This window comes from Lagopus muta, chromosome 18 (genome assembly GCF_023343835.1).
Source record: "Lagopus muta isolate bLagMut1 chromosome 18, bLagMut1 primary, whole genome shotgun sequence".
Classification (NCBI taxonomy): domain Eukaryota; kingdom Metazoa; phylum Chordata; class Aves; order Galliformes; family Phasianidae; genus Lagopus; species Lagopus muta.
Genome location: NC_064450.1, coordinates 5,546,322 through 5,567,426, shown reverse-complemented (window position 1 = coordinate 5,567,426; position 21,105 = coordinate 5,546,322). Strand labels below are relative to the sequence as shown.

General features: G+C 55.1%; 3 protein-coding genes across 12 annotated transcripts in view; 1 reads left to right on the top strand and 2 right to left on the bottom strand.

Moving 5' to 3' along the window:
• The first annotated feature begins 3,309 nt into the window (after positions 1-3,309).
• NPTX1 (neuronal pentraxin 1) lies at positions 3,310-5,449 on the top strand. The gene is made up of 5 exons (XM_048965020.1): positions 3,310-3,879; positions 3,975-4,182; positions 4,425-4,669; positions 4,791-4,970; positions 5,045-5,449. The coding sequence occupies exons 1-5, from the start codon at positions 3,382-3,384 to the stop codon at positions 5,264-5,266; spliced, it is 1,353 nt and encodes a 450-aa protein (XP_048820977.1). The 5' UTR covers positions 3,310-3,381; the 3' UTR covers positions 5,267-5,449.
• Positions 5,450-11,841: 6,392 nt separating this feature from the next.
• ENDOV (endonuclease V) lies at positions 11,842-20,192 on the bottom strand. 5 transcript variants are annotated; one of them, XM_048964737.1, is made up of 9 exons: positions 20,083-20,192; positions 19,831-20,002; positions 19,409-19,543; positions 19,157-19,196; positions 18,948-19,077; positions 18,763-18,831; positions 18,043-18,171; positions 13,203-13,279; positions 11,843-12,158 (listed from the first exon to the last, which is right to left on the bottom strand). In XM_048964737.1, the coding sequence occupies exons 2-9, from the start codon at positions 19,952-19,954 to the stop codon at positions 12,086-12,088; spliced, it is 777 nt and encodes a 258-aa protein (XP_048820694.1). In that variant the 5' UTR covers positions 19,955-20,002; positions 20,083-20,192; the 3' UTR covers positions 11,843-12,085. The 5 variants fall into 5 exon arrangements, with proteins under 5 accessions (XP_048820689.1, XP_048820694.1, XP_048820690.1 ...); XM_048964733.1 differs by having other exon boundaries at positions 11,845-12,158; positions 18,948-19,060; XM_048964732.1 differs by having other exon boundaries at positions 11,842-12,158; positions 18,948-19,060; positions 19,409-20,002.
• RNF213 (ring finger protein 213) overlaps positions 20,184-21,105 on the bottom strand; it is a 48,662-nt gene continuing 47,740 nt past the window's right edge. For all 6 annotated transcript variants that reach the window (XM_048964725.1, XM_048964724.1, XM_048964723.1 and 3 more), the window contains one exon: positions 20,184-20,961. In XM_048964725.1, coding sequence (XP_048820682.1) covers positions 20,808-20,961 — 154 coding nt within the window. In that variant the 3' untranslated portion in view covers positions 20,184-20,807. The remainder of the gene's footprint in view (positions 20,962-21,105) is intronic.

Genomic DNA, 21,105 nt, shown 5'->3' with positions numbered 1-21,105 from the left:
AGCAGCCAGAATGGTTTCTCTGCCACACTTTGTAGGGAACGCTGCAGTTTTAAACCACAAATTAAATTTTTAATGAAACTTCATAACGGTTGTACCCAAATGTAATGTAATATTGATAGGAGCTGTGCATCCAGCTAGCATGAGATTGCCCTAGAAAGCTTTTTAGGATGTTATGCAATGTATGGTTAAATTAATTATTTGTAATGAAGGGACCTGTGCCCCTATAGCATCGCTGATGTGCCGGCACAAAGAGCACACTCCTCGTTCTCTCTGGATGTAAATGTCAGGCGTTTCAGGAAGAAACTGACTTCTGAGATGGGAAACAATGAAAGAGAGCAAAGGAAAAAGGAGGAGAGGCAGAATGTGTGTGAGAGAGACAGAGAGAAATGGAGAGGGAGAGATCTGCAAAGAAAGACTGCAGCAAAATGCAGCAGATTTCAGAACTCCGGTCCAAAGTGTTGGTCTGTTACAGGAGGGAATACTCCATCTTCCAGGCGGTGCATTTGCACTTACTGCACACCCCGCTCAGGCTGCCCTAATGAGATCTGTAAATTTTTGAAGGCATTAAAAATACATATTCTGCATATGCACAGCTCTGCAGCCTTCAGCAGGGCGGTGTGCGCTCACCTCCCGGCCCTCTCTGTGCTGCACAGGGCACGGGGCTCCAGCAGCACCCAGCTCACCCCACACATGGCAGCACACAGACCTGGGTGCTGTCACTGCTGTGTTCCCAGCACCCGTCCTCATGCCACATCCGTGTGCACGGCGAGTGGGGCTGCAGCAGTGAGCCCTGGGGATGCTGGCTCTGCCATCCTCCAGAGGCACCAACGCTGGAAGCTGAGCTTCTCGCTTTGCCCATCTCATGGCAAAGCCATTCTCATAATGGATCACATTGCACAGAGGAGACTTAGCTGCGGAATCAGCATTCCCCCCCAGGAGGATGGTTTGTGTGCAGCCGCTTCCACAAACAGGAGAGAGAGCTTCCACTCCCTGCTCTGCATCCGGCCCCTGGGATCACAGACATCCACTCCCCAAATTCCCTTTTGCGCATCTGTAGCAAAGGAGGGCCGGGGCTGAACGCCTCTGAGCAGCAGCTCTGCACCGAATGCTGGCCCAAGGGGACTGCTGGCCCCAGGGGGGGCGCCCCAGGCTGTCCAAAATCCTCCGAATCACAGACACAAATGTTCTTGCTGGCTCCTGCTCAGCACCACGCCACCTCCAAGGTTCCCGGATCGCTGCGCTCAGCTCTTTCCATCTACGGAACGATAAATCAGCCACAGAGAACGCTTGGGGAGAGGCAAGAGAAGAGTTAAAAATAATAGGGGCTCCATTATTCCATTATATCTATCCGGCTCCTAAATCTGCAAAAGCAATAACGGATCTCACTGCATGATTCAGTGGTTCTGGGAAAGCTGAATTCTCCATCATATTTTCTCGTTCTTTCTTCACACGAGGAGGCTCGGGGGGTTACTGCGCGTATCTGTTGGAGCGCAGCTCTGTTGTTTTTTCCTATCCAGGTATTTATACGGTCTCCATCACCATAGTATCAGAGTGTTTATTTTACTGCACCTGTCACCTTGGTCTCCTCTCAGCATAATGTACTGTGGATGACAAAAGCTCCCTGGTTAAATTGGTTCTGTGACACGAACAGCTTTGTCAATACCACACAGATGTTAACAGAAGTGGGCACCGATTCCGCCGCCTCCCAGACCCGTTTCACACGGTGGAACTGTATTGCCTGCAGTAACATTGTTTTCAGTTTGCATTGCCGCCTGTGGCGGAAGAATCGGACCTGCATTCCTTTCAGCCTTTTCCACAGCATCCCTTTATCCAAGGGAAAGGCACTAACCAGCAGAGGAAGGGAGAGGCCTGCCCAGCCCAGCGTCCACCCCTGCCCAGCATCTCTGTGCCCTCCCCTCACTCCCACCCCTCTGCTCCAGTCTGGCTGCATCCAAACACCACACAGCACAAAGAGCAGAGAAGAGGAGAAGTAACCACTGCAATAAAGCCAGAAGTGAGGAACCCAGAAGGAAAGACATATATATATATATTTTTCCCCCGGAATTTCCTAAAGCAAAGCACACAGCCCTGGGGCTGCGCTCTTCCTGAGCTCCACAGCTCCAAGCTGAAGGCAGGAACAGCGTTGGAAGCAACTCTGGGAAGGATCTGGGTGAGCAGCCCCTGAGACCCCGAGGTCACTGAGCGTTTTGGTGGCTCTGGTAGCACTGAGCAGTGACAGCAGTCCGGAGCACAGCAGAACCGCTGAGCGCTGGCACCATCCCGGGCTCCACAGACACTCATGTCCCAGTGCTGCCAGCAGGAAGCATTTTGTGTCACAGAACTCGGGGGCAGGTGAGCACATGTGATAAAAAGGCAACGGGGTGAGTCAGGAGCGACGTGCCAACAGGGGGGGGAGGGCTTGTCCTGGGGGGGAGGAGGTGGGGGGAAGGGAAGTGCCCAGCAGCAGCAGCTCTTCGTCCTTTGCAGCTCCGCGGCCTGAAGGACCTTGTCTTTTCCTGACCCACTTCACTAATCAAAATTAATTGCTTCACATTTCACAGGATAACTTGGCATTATGTAAATACTCCAGCCATATGGGCTGCTGCAGTGCAGATTTGGCGGGGCAGGAACTGAACCGAGCCGAAAGGACCGAATTCACGAACGGTGCGATCGGAAACCGCTCCCTAGGCGCCTCGCAGCGCCGCACAGCCCCGCAAAAAGCCGACGGACGGCGCTGAGGAACGGCGCGGGGAGCGGCACCGTGCGCAGCGCGGTCACGCAGCGCCGAATCCCCGCCGCCCTGCCGGCGTTGAGACGGGCAGCACCGCGAGTGGGGCGGAGAGGGGCTCAGCTCCGCGTCGCACCCCCCCGGCTGCGGGCAAACCTCGGGGCCCCTCCGGCGGCGGAGCGGGGAAGCGGAGCTCCGGCGGCCGCGGGGCTGTGTGGGACACGCGATACCCACGACCACGGGGCAGCCCGGGAGAGCAGCGCTACTGCGCGGCCCCGCACCGCACACCCACAAAAGCCCCCTCTGGCTGCTCCCCCGCTTCCCGTTCACTTCTACAAACCCCTCCTCGCCCCGTGGCGGACCTACGCGCCGACAGCCCCGGCCGCTCACTCACACTCACACATTCACACTCACTCACATTCACTCACTCACACTCTCACTCACACACTCACACACTCACACTCACTCGCGCTCACCCCCGCGGGACCGGCAGCCCCCCCCTCTCCCCCCCGTCTCGCAGCCGGGATTCCACGCGCCGTGACGTCACGCCTCGCGGCCCCGCCCGGGCGCTATAAGAGCGGCCGCGTGCCGCAGTGGGCCCGGCGGAGAGCGGCGGAGCCGGCGCCAGCCCAGCCCGGTTCCCCGGCCCCGCCATGGCCGCGCTGGCCCTCTGCCTTCCCCTTCCCCTGCCCCGATTCCTGTCCCTGCCCCTGCCCCGCTTCTTGCCCCTGTCCCTGACGCTGCTCCTGGCGCTGTCGGCGCTGCGCGGCCGCGCGCAGAGCTTCGGGCAGACGCGCTTCATCTGCACCTCGGTGCCGCTGGACGGGGACATGTGCGCGGCCACTGCGCCGGGCGGAGGTTCGGCCGAGGAGCTGAAGAGCACCGTGCTACAGCTACGGGAAACGGTGCTGCAGCAGAAAGAGACCATCATGAACCAGAAGGACACCATCCGCGAGCTGACGGCCAAGCTGGGCAGGTGCGAGAGCCAGAGCGTGCTGGACGGCGAGTCCAAGGGCGGCGGGGGGGGAAGGAAGCAGGGCGGCTTCTCCAAGAACACCATGGGCGATCTGTCCCGGGCGCCGGCCGCCGAGACCCTCAGCCAGCTCGGACAGACGCTGCAGTCCCTGAAAACCCGCCTGGAGAACCTGGAGGTACCCCGCGTCCCGCACCCGGAGCCCGCAGAGCGCGGAGCCCGCGGGGGAACGCGGCGTTAACGGCCCCCCCTCGCTCTGTCCGCCCCCCGCAGCAGTTCAGCAGGATGAACTCCTCCGGGCAGAGCACCAACCTGAAGGACATCCTGCAGAACAAGATCGACGATCTGGAGAAAGAGGTGCTGTCCCGGGTCAACAGCCTGGAGGAGGGCAAGTACAACCCCAAGAACGAGTCCGAGGAGCGGGGCAAGATCGAGAGCACCCTCACATCGCTGCATCAGCGCATCAGCGACCTGGAGAAAGGTACCCCCCCTCCGCACCCCACCCCGCCCGCTCCCCGCTGCCGGCGGAATGCCGAGCAGAGCCCGTCCGCTCCGAGCGCTGCCCTCCGCCCCCCGGGGATGCTCCGCGCTGGGGATTACGGCCGGAGCGGGGCCGTGCAGGGGGGATTTGTGCTCACTGCCGTTACATAATGGGTCCGGGAGGGGTGCGGACCCCAACCACGGGTGGACGCACTGGGGTCCCAGCACGCCTCCACCCCACAGGCCAGAAGGACAACCGCCCCCCAGATAGGTTCCAGCTCACCTTCCCTCTGCGCACCAACTACATGTATGCCAAGGTGAAGAAGAGCCTCCCCGAGATGTATGCCTTCAGCATCTGCATGTGGATCAAATCCAGCGCCTCCCCCGGCATGGGCACCCCATTCTCCTACGCTGTGCCCGGACAGGCCAACGAGCTGGTGCTCATCGAGTGGGGCAACAACCCCATGGAGATCCTCATCAACGACAAGGTGTGGGCACGGGGGGGCTGGAGGGATCCTCCTTGATGGCACGGTGCGGGCATGTAAGGGCTGGAATGGGGGGGGGACGGCATGGGGACCCACCTCCCTGACCCCTTCCCGTCCCCGTTAGGTGGCCAAGCTGCCCTTCATCATCAACGACGGCAAATGGCACCACATCTGCGTCACCTGGACCACGCGGGACGGCGTCTGGGAGGCGTACCAGGATGGCACGCAGACGGGCAGTGGTGAGAACCTGGCCCCATACCACCCCATCAAACCGCAGGGCGTGCTGGTGCTGGGCCAGGAACAGGTAAGGATCCCTGCGAGGGGAGCGGGAACATGGCCGGCACCACGGGGCTCTGACGGCCACCCCTCACCCCATAGGACACGCTGGGCGGAGGGTTTGACGCCACGCAGGCCTTCGTGGGGGAGCTGGCACACTTCAACGTGTGGGACCGGCGGCTGTCCCCAGGCGAGGTGTACGCGTTGGCCACCTGCAGCAGCAAGGCTCAGGCTGGGAACGTCATCGCCTGGGCAGAGACCAACATCGACATCTACGGCGGGGCCACCAAGTGGACTTTCGAGGCCTGCCGTCAGCTCAATTAGGGCCATGGACACGCGAGAGCCGCCTCCTCATCGGGTTCTTTCAGTCATTTGGGTTTTCCTCTTATTTATGTATTTATTTTGGTTGGGATTTGTTTGTTTGTTTGTTTGTTTGTTTTTGCGCAAAACTGACTGAGAACGAAGCCCTCACCTCCACCCCAACCCCTCTTTGGAGCCGGGCCCCCCCCCCCCCCCCTCCCCCTTCATACCCGCAGTCCGGTTTCTGTCTTGCCAACGTCCTTCAATGCCTGCGTGCCTTGGCCTGGCGTGGCTGCGTCCGCCCCGCTTCGCCCGGCCCCCCCTCTCCATCCCTGTCCCCCCCCCCTGCAGCCTCCCCAGGGCTGGCGGAGGATCACAACCCACCATAACCCCCCCCCCCCCATGCACCCTCTTCAGGCCTCTCTCTGTGCTCTGAGGATGCAGCCCCCCCCATCCCTTTTCCCATTCCTTCTCCCCCAGGAAGGCCAAACTCTGTGTGTGTCCCCCCCAGCACCGCTCCCCAGCACCACAGCCATAGCCCCGGGCTGCAGGCAGGAGCGGGCCCAGCCCCTTGCCCCCCCCTCACTCAGGTACGTCCCCCCCCCTCTGCCCACAGCCCCGACCCCCTCCCATGCCGTAGCTGGTGACAAATCCGCCTTTCTGCCCCCGGGAAGTTTAGCGACTGCTGAGAAGTCCGAAGCCTTTCTGCTTTTGATAACACAATAGATTGTTTCTCTTACTATCAAAGTTTATTACCGACAATAATAATGATAATTAAAAAAAAAAAAAGGTATTTTTATGAAGAATTAAGAAGCGCTCCCTGAGAAAAAGCACTCTGAGATCCTGCAGGTGAAGGAAAAAAAAAAAAAAAAAAAAAAAAAAAGAGAAAGAAACGTATTTTGAAACAAATGCATTTTGTATGGTTTCCTTTTCTAAAGTCCGCTTTGTACTACAGCCACAGCCATGGTCCCCAATGCCCCCCAGTGACCCCCAGTGCCCCGGGGCCCATTCTGACTGTGCTCTCTTTAGGAACAGCTGTGAGTCCCTTCCATTCCCTGCGGAGCAAAGCGCAGAACGGAGCGGTGCGACCCGGTGGGTTCATAGCATCCAGTGCAGAGAGGGAGCGACCGCCTCTCCATCGCCGCCGTTCTGCCAACCAAAGCTGTCCATCCCTCCTCTCTGTCTCCTTCGGATTCTGAATGGGTTACGATACGCTCCAGCCCGCAGCAGCAGCTCTGAAATGCACTGTTTCTACTGATGATACTCGTGCTTTTTTTCCATTTTATTGCCGAGATGACATGAATTGTTGACTTTATTTTTACACAATAAAAGAGTGAAGAAAGACGCCGGGCTGCGCCGTGCTGTGTGCTACACGCAGGAACCCCCTGCCGCACGCAGGAGCTGCTGCACATCCCCACTCATTGCATGATGAGCTCACCAGGTGAACAGATTGCCTTTCCTGTCGGCCCTGAGCACGCTGCCCACCATGGAATGCCCCCAGCCCTCACTCCTGGCTCTGCGCTTCCACCCCAGCACCGTGTCCCAGCACGTCATCACATTGTGAGCTGATGGATGGGGAGGGCAGGGTGTGGGATGGGGCCGTGGGGGTCCAAGAGCTGCTGGGCTCCTGCAGCCCTTTGTGCTGTGCCTGCCTGCAAGACGTCCCCGAGCCATGTGCCACCTACATGTGCCACAGCCACCCTACCCCTGCGTACCCCTCAGAGCACTGCCCTGGGTACAACACCGCTGCACCGCTGCAGTTTTAGGGCCATTTAGTGCAGACACTGTGCTCCCATCCCCACACCCCCTGCAGCCCAGCTGCTCCACAGATAAGGCTGCCCACCTCCGTGCCCCCTCCAGCCGCAGCAATGAGCACGATGACCAGGGAAGCCAAGCATTTTGCATTGGGGGTGGCACGGCCCGGTGCCCCTCATGCTCAGCCCCACAGCTTTGGGCTGCAGCTCACAGTGGGAGCCCGGAACCACTGCGAGCGCTCGGATAAAGGAGAGCACTGCCCACACTGAGTGCATTAAATCCAGGAGGCTTTTAGAGCAGATGGAGATCTTGGGCTGCGTGAGGACAGGGCCCATGGCGCTGGGAGGTGGTGCAGAAATATTGACGGGGGCGAGGGAGAGTTCTTAAGGGCAGGATGCAGCCGGGATTTACTGCGCTGATCCGGGCGCTCGCTGCTGGCTCACGTGGGAGAGAAACCTCTCACCCCTTCTTCCTACGCAGTGGGCACAGCACGGCCTTGGAGCGACATGCAAAGCAAAACCAGCCCTGTTCCATCACAGAACACCCATGGAAAGCAGAGAGGCTCTGCACCCTGAGGTGCTCCCCCCTCAATCCATGGGATGCACGCACTGCCAGAGCTACCTGCGGCACCCGGCCTGCAGCCACCCCCCAGCATCGCTGCGATGCGGTGCCGAAGGCAGACGCTTAATAACATGCAGTTAAATTAATTAGCAGCGAGCGTGCCACACCGTATGCTGCTCTGCACTGCTGTGCTGGGAGAGCCAGATGAAATATGGATGAGGCACTGAGCGGTGATGGGGGCTCAGCCTGGAGCCGCGACCCCAGAGCCTCTGGAGAGGCTCTTTGCCATCGTTTGGCAAAATCTAGAGGAGGTGGGAGGAAAGCTGAGCGCTGCCCTGCGCGTGGTGCTCCGCAGCAGGAGGTGGGCAGCAGTTTGGGAGCAGCTCCTTGCAGGGAAACCGGGGCAGCAGAGGCAGGGATCTCACTCTGCTCTCTGTGCAGCTGACAGCAAGGGAAGCCGTGGCAAGGGCTCCTGATGGTAACCAGCATCCTGCAGCTTGCTCTGCCCATGTAGACCTGGCTCCAGAGTGGCACGAGACTCACAGCACATCACCAGCAGCACAGGATGAGCCCCCAGCACAGCGGGACAGGCAGGGAGGTTTTGGTGCACAAGCACTGCGTTGTCCTTTGCACTCAGTGCGCAGAACTGCGAGCATCCTTGGCACAGCCCTGCTGCAGCACAGAGGCACTGCCATCACCCAACACACCCCAGGAATGGCACTGCTGAGGGCTCAGCCCCCCTGGCAGCCCATGAGTTTGCTTCAAAATGACTTTGAAATGATCCTCATCATTCTGGATCTCTTCTTTCAGAGCCACTGCCTGCTGCAGGTAGGAGCTCTGCCCTCATAGAGTCCCTTCTGCTCATTCCCAGTGCCTCGGGGATCCCACTGAGCAGCACTGAGGCAGGGATGCTGTGCTCAGGGTCTCTGCACCAGGTGAAGCAGCTCAGGGTGGGGGGGAAGCACAGCTGGTGCGCTGTGGGATGGCCCTATAGAGCCATGGGGCCACGTGCTCCCCCCCTCACACGTGGAGCGGAAGGAAGAACGTCTCCCCAGCACATTAAAAATAAATGTGGCATCACACTAATTATGCTGTGTAATTAGCATTTGTTTGCTGCTTATCAGAAACCCACAGGGAGCGGAGCTGGACCCCATGCATCCTTTGTGTACCAGCCAGGGCTCCAAGCAGGATCGGCACCAACCCAGCTATGGCCCACAGCATCACCCCCATCCCACAGCATCACCACCCAGGGCCCTCAGCTCCCCGTTCCCCCTTCTCCCCACATGAGCCCATCCACAGCCGGGCTGCAAGCAACAGCTGAAAGGATGAATCCACAGCAATACTGGAAATTAGGTCAGCAATCGCCTGCAGCAGATTTTAACATTTATCAGCCCGGCTCCACTGCTGCAAGGCTCTTTTACCAAGAGCCACATAGGGCTGAGCCAGGTGCATCTGCCTGTGTTCCCCCTCCCATAGAGAGTGAGATCAAGGCTGTGAGGCTGCCCTGGGCTGGTGGAGCCGGGGAGGGGCAGCCTCCCCCCAACAGCACCCACAGCCCTGTGCTGCTGCCTGCACCCCATCACCCTACAGGACACAGCCACTGCAAGCCAGCAGGCAAACAAAAAGGAAACCAGGTGACATTTACCTAGCAAACTAATTGATACCCGAGTAATTGGAGAAACCTCGTTCCACACCAGCTGGATTTCCCAAGCCTTTCCTGTCCCACTCGCTGCAAACAAGGTCTGTGTGCTAATCAGGCAGCTGGAATCACTTTGCTACCCACTGGCATTCTGAGCAACTTACACAGGCACCAGATTTACAGTGGGCTCTCAGATGCTGAACGCTCTCTGAAGAACTTATTTGGTGGTTTATTGGCTCTGTCTCTTCCAAGCAGTGACAGCGGAGCAGCACCAGATCACAGCTGGAAAGCCCCCAGGCAGGGGGTCCTCCCAAGGCTTAAGGAATAGACCATTATGCAAACACAAATCGGTGTGGAATTGGAGCACAGCTCACAGGCAGTGGTGCAGTGAGCCCAGGAAAACACACGTTCCTAAGGAAACCCTCTGCACTGAGCTCTCATGCTGGGAACTGCACCAGTGCTTCATTACAGGATGATGATGTGGCCCTTAAATTGTGTTCTTAAACCTGGGGTAATGCCTCATTGCTTTCCCCAGCCCCCAGGGTCTCTGCCCAGCTCAGCCCACCACCCCAACCACCCTGTCCATGCACAGCCTTGTGGAGCTGCTCCATCACCCCCACGCCATGGTGCATAATTACCTCGTTTGCTATTAATTTGGATGTCAAGAGAAAATCCATTCATTTGCTTTTAATGAACACGGCCTTAAAATGGAGCTGGGGGTGATGTTAGCAGCCTGCAGCTGTGTCCTGCTATAGGAAGCACAAAGTTCTACTGATGCCCAATGGGAGAAGAGCAACGGGAAGCCCCAAAGCAGCCCTTGGTGCCATTTGTTCCTGGGACACCCAAAAACCCCATTCCAGCAAGCAGAGAGCTAAAGAGGAAGGGATGCACATGAGTTTCCTTAGCAAGGACACAAGCTCTGGTCTCTGAGTTCCCATTAAGAGGAGGTTTCATGCTTCACAAAGCGATTTCCCCTTCCCTGGTTTATAAACCAATTAGATAAAGACCAAGTTAATCCCTTATTGTGTTCAGAGCCACCAGCAGGCACCAAACACGGGGATTATATGCTTTGTTTAACTGACTCCCCAGGTCCTGGCAGCCACGAGCACCACAGGGCAGGGCGAGGTGGAGCAGAGTGGGGTCTGTGGGGCTCCCCAGTCCCACAACCCAGAGCAAAGCCCAGGCTCACAGAGCCACGTGCCTGCATGCATTGCTCTGTGGTTGGGCACAGTGCACACGGCTGCTCAGGATGCGGCCACACTTGAGGTATTGTGGCAGAGCCTCAACCTGCAGCCACCAGGCCCTGTGCCAACGGTGGGGTCACACAGAACCTAATGGTTCCCCTTGGCTCCCCCCGCCAGGCACAGGGATCCCTCTGATCCCACGCAGCGCAGGCATCAGAGGAGCACAGCACAGTGGCTGTGACTTCCCTTTCTTCCCAGCCTCTGTCCACCCCCACAGCGAATTCCCATGTGAAAATGGCTTTGAGGCTTCCCAGGAGATGGCACGCTCCTCCTCAGGGCCTGAAAACTTCGGCTGCTCGTGGGTTTGTCTTTACAACACAGGAACGATTTTGAAGGAAAGGAGAATTCCATCAATGACCAATTGCTGCCAATCCCTCTTTCCCTTCCAGGGACCAGCCCAACTCTAAAGCAGTCCCTGGGGATAGGACCACAAGGATCATCTAGTTTCAACCCCCTGCTATGTGCAGGGATTGCCCAGAGCCACATCCAGCCTGGTCTTGAATGCCTCCAGGGATGGGGCATCCACAGGGACAAACTGCCCCATACCACCAAGAACCCACATGTCTGGAGAAAAAGCTTTAGCTTTGCAAAGTGGACTACACTAGCTTTATACAAGGACAGAAAGTGTTTTTCTGCTCTCTGCTGTTAATGCAAAGTTTCACAAAGGGCTTGACTGACAAGTGTTCGTCCAAACACGTTGGCCACAGAGCTTCCATCATGAGCTGACACAAGTGTTCCTGGGGTTGACTCAAACTGCAAAAATCCAGGCCTGGAATCTGGCCATCCTGACCCATTTGTGTATTAATAAGGACCTCCCTCCCTGTTCTCTTTGAGGGGAAATTCACCTTTTCCCTGAGAAGGAAGAGCTGGTCTGCACCACAAGCCCCACCTCAGTGGCTGTGGGGAGGCTCACAATAACCCCAATCAGGCCTGTGTCTGTGACACCCCCATACCAGGACTGCACTTCAGAAGCAATACAGAGCATTTCCCAGCACCATCAGCAACACCAGAGCACCGTGTGCCCAGCACAAATGATTTCCCATCCAGACACCGAGGCAGCAGGCACGCAGAAACCACTGACACCAAACACACAGAAAGCTTCTCAGACCTCTGAGCCTCTTCCAAAGCACACAGCAGACTGCTGGCTCTGTCCCCTCCCTTGTGAGTCACACACCCACCTGAAACACGGTGTCCCGTCTGTTGGGACCAGCAGGAGCTGCGTGCTGTGCTTCTGTTCACCAGCAATACACCAAGGGAGCACAGGCTGAAGGAAGGCTGGAGGCCATTCCAAAACCCTCAAGGGAGTCTCTGTGCCCCAGAGAAGTGCTGGGAGCCAAAGGGCAGCTCTGCAGCTTGTGAGATATTAAGTTAAGCAGCCCTGTGTCTGTTCGACAATCCCCTCCCTGCAACAACCAGAGTACTCAAGGAAGTTGTAGCAAAATTACAAGTAAATGTATGTATTTACAGTGCTTAAAAATAATGAAAAATATACTCTAAAGGTCAAGTAACAAATTTAACAGCGGCTGATCTGTGCCTGCCAGAACAGTGCAGCACCACTGCTGGTGCTGGGCTGACCACAGCCACGTGCTGCTCTGCCCCAGGTGGCACACAGCTGCTGCCTCTGCACCACCAGAGCCTGCAGATTCAATGAGGAAGGTCTTCACCTTCATCGCCTCTTCCAGAATGAGATTTTTCCTCCAGCTCAGCCCTCTCTTTCCTGCAAGAAACAGAAAGCAGGAAGGATTAGAGACTTAAAAAAAGAAGGAGCCAAGATATTCTTATGTCACCTACAGGTTTAGAGGCACAAGATGCACAAGTTTTGAGACACACAGTCACCAATGGAATAGGTTTTGTATTTCTGCTGTGCACGCCTCCAAACCAGCCAGTCTTTATGCAGCAGCAGCAAGGAGCCCAGCTAGCAGCACAGTGCCACTCCCAAGGCCTGGCTGCACTGTGCAACACCACAAGAACAGAAAACCTCATCTTTTGTTTCTGGCTTAATGATTCAGAGAACAGAGGAGCTGAGCAGAACACGACAAGCTGCACTGGAAAGGTGTCATAAGGAATCTCTGCGAGGTGCCTCATATCTCAGCACAAGTAATCCTTGACTGCTGCCACCAGCAATCTTCACTTTCTGGTCCAGCACAACTCTCAAAGCGGGGTGGGCTCCGAGTCCTGACAGACTCCATTCAGCCCAGAGCCCTTCACACAGTGCTAACCTGGTGTCTGTCCAACCTGGCATGGCTCTGAGGGAACCCAGTGATAAACTCTGATAAACTGTGCTGAAAAGGCAGCAGAGCCTTCTCACAGCACAAGGAACTCCCACACATCAGCGACTTGCTATGGATTTACGCTGTTTAACTGAGCAGCCACTGGCCAACATTGTGCAGAAGTGAGGGAGCCTGACTCTCCCCTTGCTTTCTGGCAACAGAAACCAGCACCTCACAGGATATTTCTGTTCACCTTTATGTCACACTTGTGGACATCAGTGCTTTGCTTATTGTGGGTGCTGGAAAGCGACCAAATCCCCAGTGACCTTCCCCTGCCCAGGACACGGTGCTCTAAGCAAGAAACATGTGAAGTACCATGGTACCATGGCCACAATCACCCCCAGAAATCACCCTTTGTGGGGGCAGCGTGTCCTGATGTCACTGCAGCTCACCTTGTTACCCCACCTGTCCCTTTAATGCCATTACTGAAGATCATTACATGAGCAGATCCCCTTTGGAGAGGCAGTTGCTTGGGCTGCCCACACACCTACCTCTTTAGCCTGGAAGGTACAACTGCTGGGGGGGAACACATCTGCTTCTGAATGTACGCCCTCGATCTGATGTCAGCCTGGAATCAAGGAGGAAAATGAGTGAAGAGGGGCTGAGCCACCTGCTTGGTGCCTCCCCACAGTTATCTCTGAATGGCTTTGCACACCTTGATGCCAGCACACCCTAACCAGCCCTTAGCTGACTTGCTGAGACCAGGCTGTGCTCTCCCTTCCTCGGTGAAACAGAAGTTGTGTCCTGGAACCATGCTAACTGGGACTGCCTTGGGCCCTGCAAACAGCTGTGGGCTGCAGCCTGTTAGGTCACAGCACTCCAAGGTGATCCATGGTCTTAGCAGCTCTGATTCTGTGATATTCACACAATTAACCTTTCTGGTCACTAAACCAGCTGAGAAATAGGACTGCCTTCAGGAAGGGAACTATAAATTAAGAAGGGGAACAAGGCTACAGAGAGGGCCATTAAGAGCTTGGGAACACGGTGATACAGCAGGCAAGTTGTCAAGATGACGTGGGATGAAAAGAGAAGCTGGCATTGCCAACTCTCATACCCCTCTTTTTCCTTCCTCTGTTCCAGCAGTTGTACCATGCAGCAACAGATGGAGAAGCACACCACTTGACTGCTGCACATCCTTTTCCCTTGGCAAGAGCTTGGCTCATCCTGCCTTCGCGCCTGGTGGGCTGGCTGTGTGATGTTAATTATGCAGCTAAAGCAGGTAAAAGCATCCAGTAAACACAAACAGAGACAAGGCACAAGCAAACCTGCTTCTTGGCAGCAAGGCAACTGACTGACACACCTTTCACACTGTCCCAGCCTGCGAGACCAAAAGCAAAGCTGCCAAGGGGAGCAGCAAACACACGAGAGTGCGTCAGTGCTATGAGCTCTGCTTTCCAGTACAACCTCCCCTGGGGCCACAATTAAGAGGTGTAATGTTGAGATTCTACTTAATGTGTGGTTTACTGCCCTCCTCTTCCTTGAAGCTGAGCTCGGAGCCATCATCAAATCCCTGCTCCTGCCAGCAGCCATCCCTTCCCTTCTGCTTCTGATATACACAAAACCACCTGGGAGAACTGAACTGCTGCATCTTATCAACAGTACAAGTCAGCACGCAGCCAGAGCAGGGCAAAAACAGCAGCAGAAATCCCAAGAGGAGTAGAAAGTGTTGCTGGACACTTACTGGATGTTCTCATCCCCTAGAAGCACTACTGCTCAGCTTTCAGTGCTCCTCCACGTCAGGCTTAAGGCTCCCGAATGCCAACACAAGCACTCAGATCCTGGGCTCTTGGTTACTTTGAGAACAGACAGTTGATTTGAACATTCCCTTAAAGTTTTGTTTCTCTTTTCCAGAGCCTTCCTTCCTCAAGAACGCTGCTACCCCGTGACATTTTCAAACAGCTGCTGCACCCCATCTCAAAGAAGGAGCCTCTCTCTCTACTTGAAAAGCAGTCTGTGACCTTCCCAGCTGGAAAAGCTTCACAGAATACAATGATCATTCTAATAAAGTGGGTTAGCACATCCCCGGTGGCTGTCCTTGAAGCATTTGCTGCTCTCATCTCTGTGCTACTTCTGAAGAGTCTCTCCCATGCCCCAGAAGAGCTCCCCACTATCCTTCCATCCCAGCAGCTCTCACTCAGGCTTCTCAGGTTACTGCTGGAAATGCAGCCTCCACCACTGTTTAACAATTCTGCAAGCTGGAGAACAAAAAGTAGTTACATAAGGGGTGGTTTGTTTGGGAGATTTTTTTCCCTTCTCTCTATAATTGGACAGTTTCATAACTGAACTGACAAATAACTTTGATCACTCTTCAGGATAAGAGATTACGTGATGTATTTTACAACAAGGGAAAGAGGCTGTTCAATAGAGTCCCTGCTGGGAGACCAAGGGTAGCAAGAGTCAGGTCTACAAACTATTTTTCTAGGTAAGAAAAAGTCCAGACCACGTTCTGCTGGTAACATAAGCTAATGCTTGACTAGGTGGCAAATTACTGGCTGGTCTTCACTCCTAACACACTGCTGAGAGACAGCTTAACCCAGCGTATTAACCAAGAGGCTAATCAATAAGATGGATAACTGTCCAGTAATAATCCTCACTGATTGTTTCTATTTTCAGCCAGGCCCAGTGCTGGCATTAGGATCTGGAATTGTTGCTTTGCCTATTCTAGGAGGTTTGGTGGTGACCAGCAAGCTTGTACAGGGGGCTACACCTCAGTGCTAAGAGTTTTGGGACGTGAGGTACTGATGTTCCTGCAGGGCAGCAGGTGGTGCTGCCACACAGAAGAGGGATGATGGCTTATTTCTCAATTTTGCATTTGTAAGCAACGTATTTGGAGTATCTGTAACACTCCATATGATACCACCAGCAGAAACTCACAGCTCTGGCTTGGCTGACTCCTGTCCTCTCTGGTGGGCTGGAGCAACATCAGGCTGCCCCACCAGCCGCCTCCTGAGCCAGTGGGAACCAGCTGGGCAAGGTGCCAGGTGGAGCTAAAAGGATCAGCAAGTGTGCTGGGGGCTGGTGTGCAGCCAAGCAGGAAGCTGAGGAGGCAAGAGCAGAAGAATCAGCCCCAGAGCAATCTTGATCAGATGGAGAGTGTTAAAAGCTTCTGTTTCCACACTGCGTGGGGATCCTGGGTCTGAGCAGGCTCAGAGCGTGGGCAAACACTAAAAGAGGGCTTCTGACCCCTGCTAGAAGTAGGCAAGGGCAGATGCTCTCCGGAGAGCTTGCCACTGTTCCTGTTTGAATGCTTTGCCTACTGTTCTCAGACAACAGCTCTGCCTACCTCAACTGGTATTGACTTCAGAGGTCCTGACCTTTGCCTGGGTAGCTCCAAAGGACCAACCCTCTGTCTCAAAATCTCACCAGCTGTCTGGATGAAGGGATCACCCCTCTGCAAACAAAATTCTCCCAGCTCAGCCTCACACACACACAGAAGGCAGACTAAGCAGGATGTAAATATTTACTGAAGGTGATAATCAACTTCTCTCTGCTTCCTCTGAAACATCACCCCTCTCACCTGCATCACAGCCAGTTCCTTGACCAACATGACAACACTGTGGGCTGAAGGCAAACCAGTCTGATGCCACAAAAACCCATGCAGGCTGACCAACCATACCCCTATGAAAGAGGAAGGTTTAAGTTCCCACAAGAGCTGACAGCACTACACATGCAGCAGAGCAGCAGTGCGTTCCTACAAGCCATAAACACCACCTCAAAAAGGTACTGGCAGCTGAGCTATCTGCAAATCATTGCATTTCTGGGGCTACCAGAACTTAGAAACCAAGTGCTAACATTCCAGAAGTCTTTCACTGGACACTGGGGAAGCTGGCAGTGTATCACCCACCAGGTCTGCAAACCTGTTCTGGAGAGACCCTACTGCAAAAAGGAAGGAAGTCATACAGGGCAGGACTCCCCACAGCCTTCTGCTTCCTAACTCCTGCTTCAGGTGCTCAAGCTGAGGCTTCCAGCACTGCCCTGCATCAAGACCTGTGACTGCTACCACACAGAAGCGTGATGGGGAGATGTCCCATGGAAAGGGACATTAAGTGTCCTTTTCTGCTCCCATTCCTCTACCTCTACAGTAAACACATTCATTTCCTCCTGAATGTTTAATCTCTCTGCTAGGGAACACAATGGCAGTTCTTTCCATCACTTGAAATAAAAAGGTCACAGTTAGTGGATTGGAAAAAACTAGAAATTAAATAAAGGTGACCGAAGGCTCCAAGACACTTTTTTGTTTCCAAGGGGAATGCTTTTCTCCTCTGCCCAACTGCAGAGAGAGCTTATAGCTCTGCGGAGGCATCTGTCCCTTGCTGGAAGAGGTTACATAAGAAGATCTATCAGCCTACTCCCGTCTGGCAGGTAGTGGTTTATGAGATCAGAAACTCTAGTTCTGGAATGGATGCCTCAAGGTTTGTTTTGCTCTAAAGTGTTAGATTGTGTGTTTTATAACTATAGACTCAATACTCTGCTTTCAGAAAACACTGCAGTGCCAAGGAAAAGCTCCTGTGTGCACGGACTGCCTAACAGGATCATCCTGGTGCTGCTCTGGGGAGCTGCAGAGCAAAGATGGTCAGGCACCTAACAAGCATGGAGGTGCAGCAACGTGAACTGCGTGTTCCAGAGCACCATTACCAACAGGGACATCTGACCAGACCCTGCTCCACAAGCAGCCACTGGGTCAGGCACACCCAAGCTGCTAACAGCAGGGTGACCCCAAGAGGGATCAGACTAAAAGTCCCAAAGGCTTTACGGTTCTCCAGACCCCTTTTCCAAGCACTGCTGTGATTTAATTAGCGTGAAGCAAAGCCCAGGTGGCAGCTGCAGATGACTGAACGCGATCCAGTGCTGTCACCTACTGGCTGCCTGCCGCCCCAGAGCCCGCAGTTCCTTGCAGAGTGCAGTAGCAGAGAAAAGCCCACAGGAGCAGCACTGCGGTCTGTGCTAGGCTCAAAGCATGAGGGAACCGCATTTCCAGCTCCTCTGTATCAACAACATCAGCACCGCTGAAGTTGCCTGCAGAGAGGAACCAAGGCATCAGTCAGGCTGGGTCTGCAGCGAAGGCTGCGTGTTGCTTCTGAGCACTGCGTCAAAACAAGAAGTGAGGAAGATGGAAGGATCTACCACATAAACAACACCACAACGGGCTGAGGAGAACAGGCCAGCAAGAAAAGTGCCTGCTGCAGAACTGTCACTTCCAGATGGATGGCAAACCGGGACTCTGAAACACAGGCTTGGCATCCACAGCTGTCAGCTCCCTCCACTGACTACTTGCCTTCCTTCCCTGCCCCAGGCCTACATTCCCCTTTCTCAGCTCCCTTGCTTTTCTACCTGGCGGATGGGCTCTGGGATCCGGTACTTGCAGCAGGACTTGACAAGCTGCACAGCTGTCTCCAGGCATATCCGGTGGCCCACTGAGATGTACAGGGGTTTAGAGCTGTTGTTGCAGCCTCGCAGGGCCTGTGCATTAAGAAACAATGGAGATCAAATCCTTAAGAGGCTTATTTCAAACAAATAGAAAGTAGCAGATGAATCACATTGCCTTCAGAAAGCAGGAGGTGGTCTGTGTTTGGTAATGCCCAACCTTCTTAACCTTCTGCTATGCAGCATCTCTTTACAGAGACTGTTTGCCCTTTTAGATCCGAGACCCCCAGATGCCTCTTGCTGCTCTGGGAAGCAATGAGACTTGCTAATGCAGGCTGTGTTGACGTTAACACCAAAGGAAGTTTCTTACACCCGTCTGTTCCCTGTGCAACTCTCTTCAGAGTCCAGTGCTCCTATGGTGCATCCTGGTAAGGTGCTGCAGAGTTGGCACCTCTCCCTTAACGCTGTGGTGTGTGGAAACTGTGCTGGAACACAGCATCTCAGGTGTCACAGCCCCGTATGTGAACAACACCTGAACTACCAACTCCTTCTATGGATATCTGAGCTGCTGGAAAAGGGAAATCAGTGCTACCAGTCACCTGCTCAGACAACATCCCCCAATGCTCCCACCTGCATAGAGTTAGAAGATATAATGGCCAAGCAAACAGGAAACTCCCTGTGGCTTACCATACCAAGGACAGCCCCTGAGGTGCCCGTCAGAGGGAAAGTATCTCCTTTCTTCTGCAGGGAACGAATCTAGAGCATAAAAACACCCAAGGTCAGAAATTACACAGTGAGTAAGTACATAATTGTGACTGTCCTGGTTCCCTAGGGCCATAAGAGAGTGGAAAAAATACCCAACCTGGCTTCACCTGCTCTTTGTGCAGCTCATCCTTGACCAAGCCATCCACATGCAGGAGGTTCTTGGCCACTCCAACACACGGCAGATCTGTCAGGACTCCCAGATGACAGGCAACGCCAAACCCTACCAAGATGACAGCACTGTAACTGCTAGAGATCAGAGGATCGGAATCTCAAATGGATGCTGCTGGTGGAGCAGAGCCCTCCAGTGCGGTCCTACCTCTCTGATGGAGCAGCCCGTTCCCATCTACAAGAAGCACCTGAAAAAGACAAAAAAACCCACACAGAGTAGGACTCCCAAAGCCAAAGCAGACCTGGCTGACGGTGGCTCAGCATCCCTGGTCCCTAGGAAAATTGCACCAGCTGCTTCAATGCAACTTCAGTGCTGCACTGAACTGCCAGCAGAACACAGGCAGACCATGCAGCCTTAGCAGGACTCTGAGCCTACTGGGGGTAAGGGAACGTGCCGCACCTGAGGTCTGAGCTCGGGCTGCTCCTGCTGAAGCCTCTGAACAGCTTCCACCATGAAAGGGACCTCTCGGAAGGCCAAGAATCCTGCCACGTACGGGGCATTGACGGCCACCATCCGGCAATCCTCGTACAGCACCTGAAGAGCACAGCGAGACAGCACGCGGCAACCTGCAGGCGCCTGCTGGGCAGCTCCCGGCTGCAGACACCTCTGGTTCACATCCTTTACTCTCAGCACTTCGTAACGGCATCGCCTTCTAGATCTCAGCACAAAACGCGCCGTCCCAGCTCTCTCCCCCAGATTTAAGGACGAGCACGGCTGACGGAGGCGCGCAGCGCATCCCAGCAGCTCACGCCGAACGCCGCTCGGCCTTAACTCCTCCTCTCGACCCCCAACGTGACTCCGTGCCCCCGCCCCAGCGGTACCTCGAGGCCCGGATAGCTGAGCACGACGAGCGACACGCAGGCGCTGCCGTCGTTTTCCCTGCCGTACGACAGATCCACGCCGCCCACCCGCCGCAGTCCGGCCCAGCCCGGCTCCCGCTGCCATCTCTCCGTGTCCTCCGGCACCACGGCGGCCCGCAGCCCGGCCTGCTCGCTGCGAGGGACCGCAAAGCTCAGCGCCTCGCTCCCTCCCTGCCCCGACGGCCACCACCCCGCATCCCGCGCAGCCGTTACCGTTCCCAGCTGCGGAGCGTGGCGGCCGGCAGCGCCTTCGGATCCATCTCCCCCCCTACCCCCCAGCACCCCCAAAGCAGGCGGGCGGAAAGAGACAGCAATAGAGCGCGCTTCCGCGGTTTATTGAGAAACGAAGAGCGCCGCCTTGCGGCGGGGAGGAACCGGCCGGGCCTGCCCGGGGCAGCGGCTGAGGGCGGTGATGGAAGGGAGGCGTAGGAATGGTTGCACAGGAATGGCTCGGCTGGATTCTGTCTTGGTTCTGAAGTCTGGGGCAAAAGGGGGCCGTGTGGGGGGTGGGAAAGGTCGCCCAGCACCTCTACCACGTGTTAAGAAAAAGCAAGAGTACAAAAACTCCCTGTAACAGAGAGCTCGGAAAAGTTTTCCCCTCCTGAAGGAACAATGCTTTTTTTTTTTTTTTTTCCTTTTTTTTTTTTTTTCTTTTTAAATATCCATCTTCATCCTTCAGAGGAGACCCCTCAGAGGAAAGGAACCCCCCCCCCCTCCACTCTTCTACTGCACATCTCACCTTCACACTGGTTGCACCCCTTCCTCAAAAAAAATCCAAAAAACAAAACAAAACAAAGCACCAAACAACCAACAAAACCCACAAATACACCAAAAAAAAAAAAAAGCACCAATCCCTGAATTTCCCAAATTTCACTGGCACCAACAGCAAATCAAGGCACTAACAGCCCCTGTGCACGGGGAGGGCAGTGTGGGCACTCTTAGCTTTCCCTACGCTCTCTCTTGAAGGCAGCAGCTGCTTTCCAAGTAGCAGCAACATGAGAGAGGTGAATCTCATCTGGGAACGTGTCCTGCAGCTCCTCAGCCAGCTCAGAGTCCTTTTCATCGAGGAGAGGAATGAGCGATTCCTTCACACTGGAAATCAAAGAGTAAAAGTAGCGTTAATAGATGGGGTACAGCACTCTGTGGGTTAATGAGCCCTAAGTGGGATGCTGCTGGTTGGCATCATTGTGTCTGCAGAAAGCTAAGCATGCTCAGCTGAGTGACAGCTGCTGTATT

Excerpts from the sequence above, each read along its gene's own strand:
- NPTX1 (XM_048965020.1), top strand. The coding sequence starts at position 3,382 with ATGGCCGCGCTGGCCCTCTGCCTTCCCCTTCCCCTGCCCCGATTCCTG. Across the intron at positions 4,183-4,424 it reads CATCAGCGACCTGGAGAAAG|GCCAGAAGGACAACCGCCCC; the intron begins GTACCCCCCCTC and ends TCCACCCCACAG. Across the intron at positions 4,971-5,044 it reads TGGTGCTGGGCCAGGAACAG|GACACGCTGGGCGGAGGGTT; the intron begins GTAAGGATCCCT and ends CTCACCCCATAG.
- ENDOV (XM_048964732.1), bottom strand. The coding sequence starts at position 19,954 with ATGGCAGCGGGAGCCGGGCTGGGCCGGACTGCGGCGGGTGGGCGGCGT. Across the intron at positions 19,061-19,156 it reads CGGGCTGCTCCATCAGAGAG|GGTTTGGCGTTGCCTGTCAT; the intron begins GTAGGACCGCAC and ends TCATCTTGGTAG. Across the intron at positions 12,159-13,202 it reads GTACCTTCCAGGCTAAAGAG|GAAAGAGAGGGCTGAGCTGG; the intron begins GTAGGTGTGTGG and ends TGTTTCTTGCAG.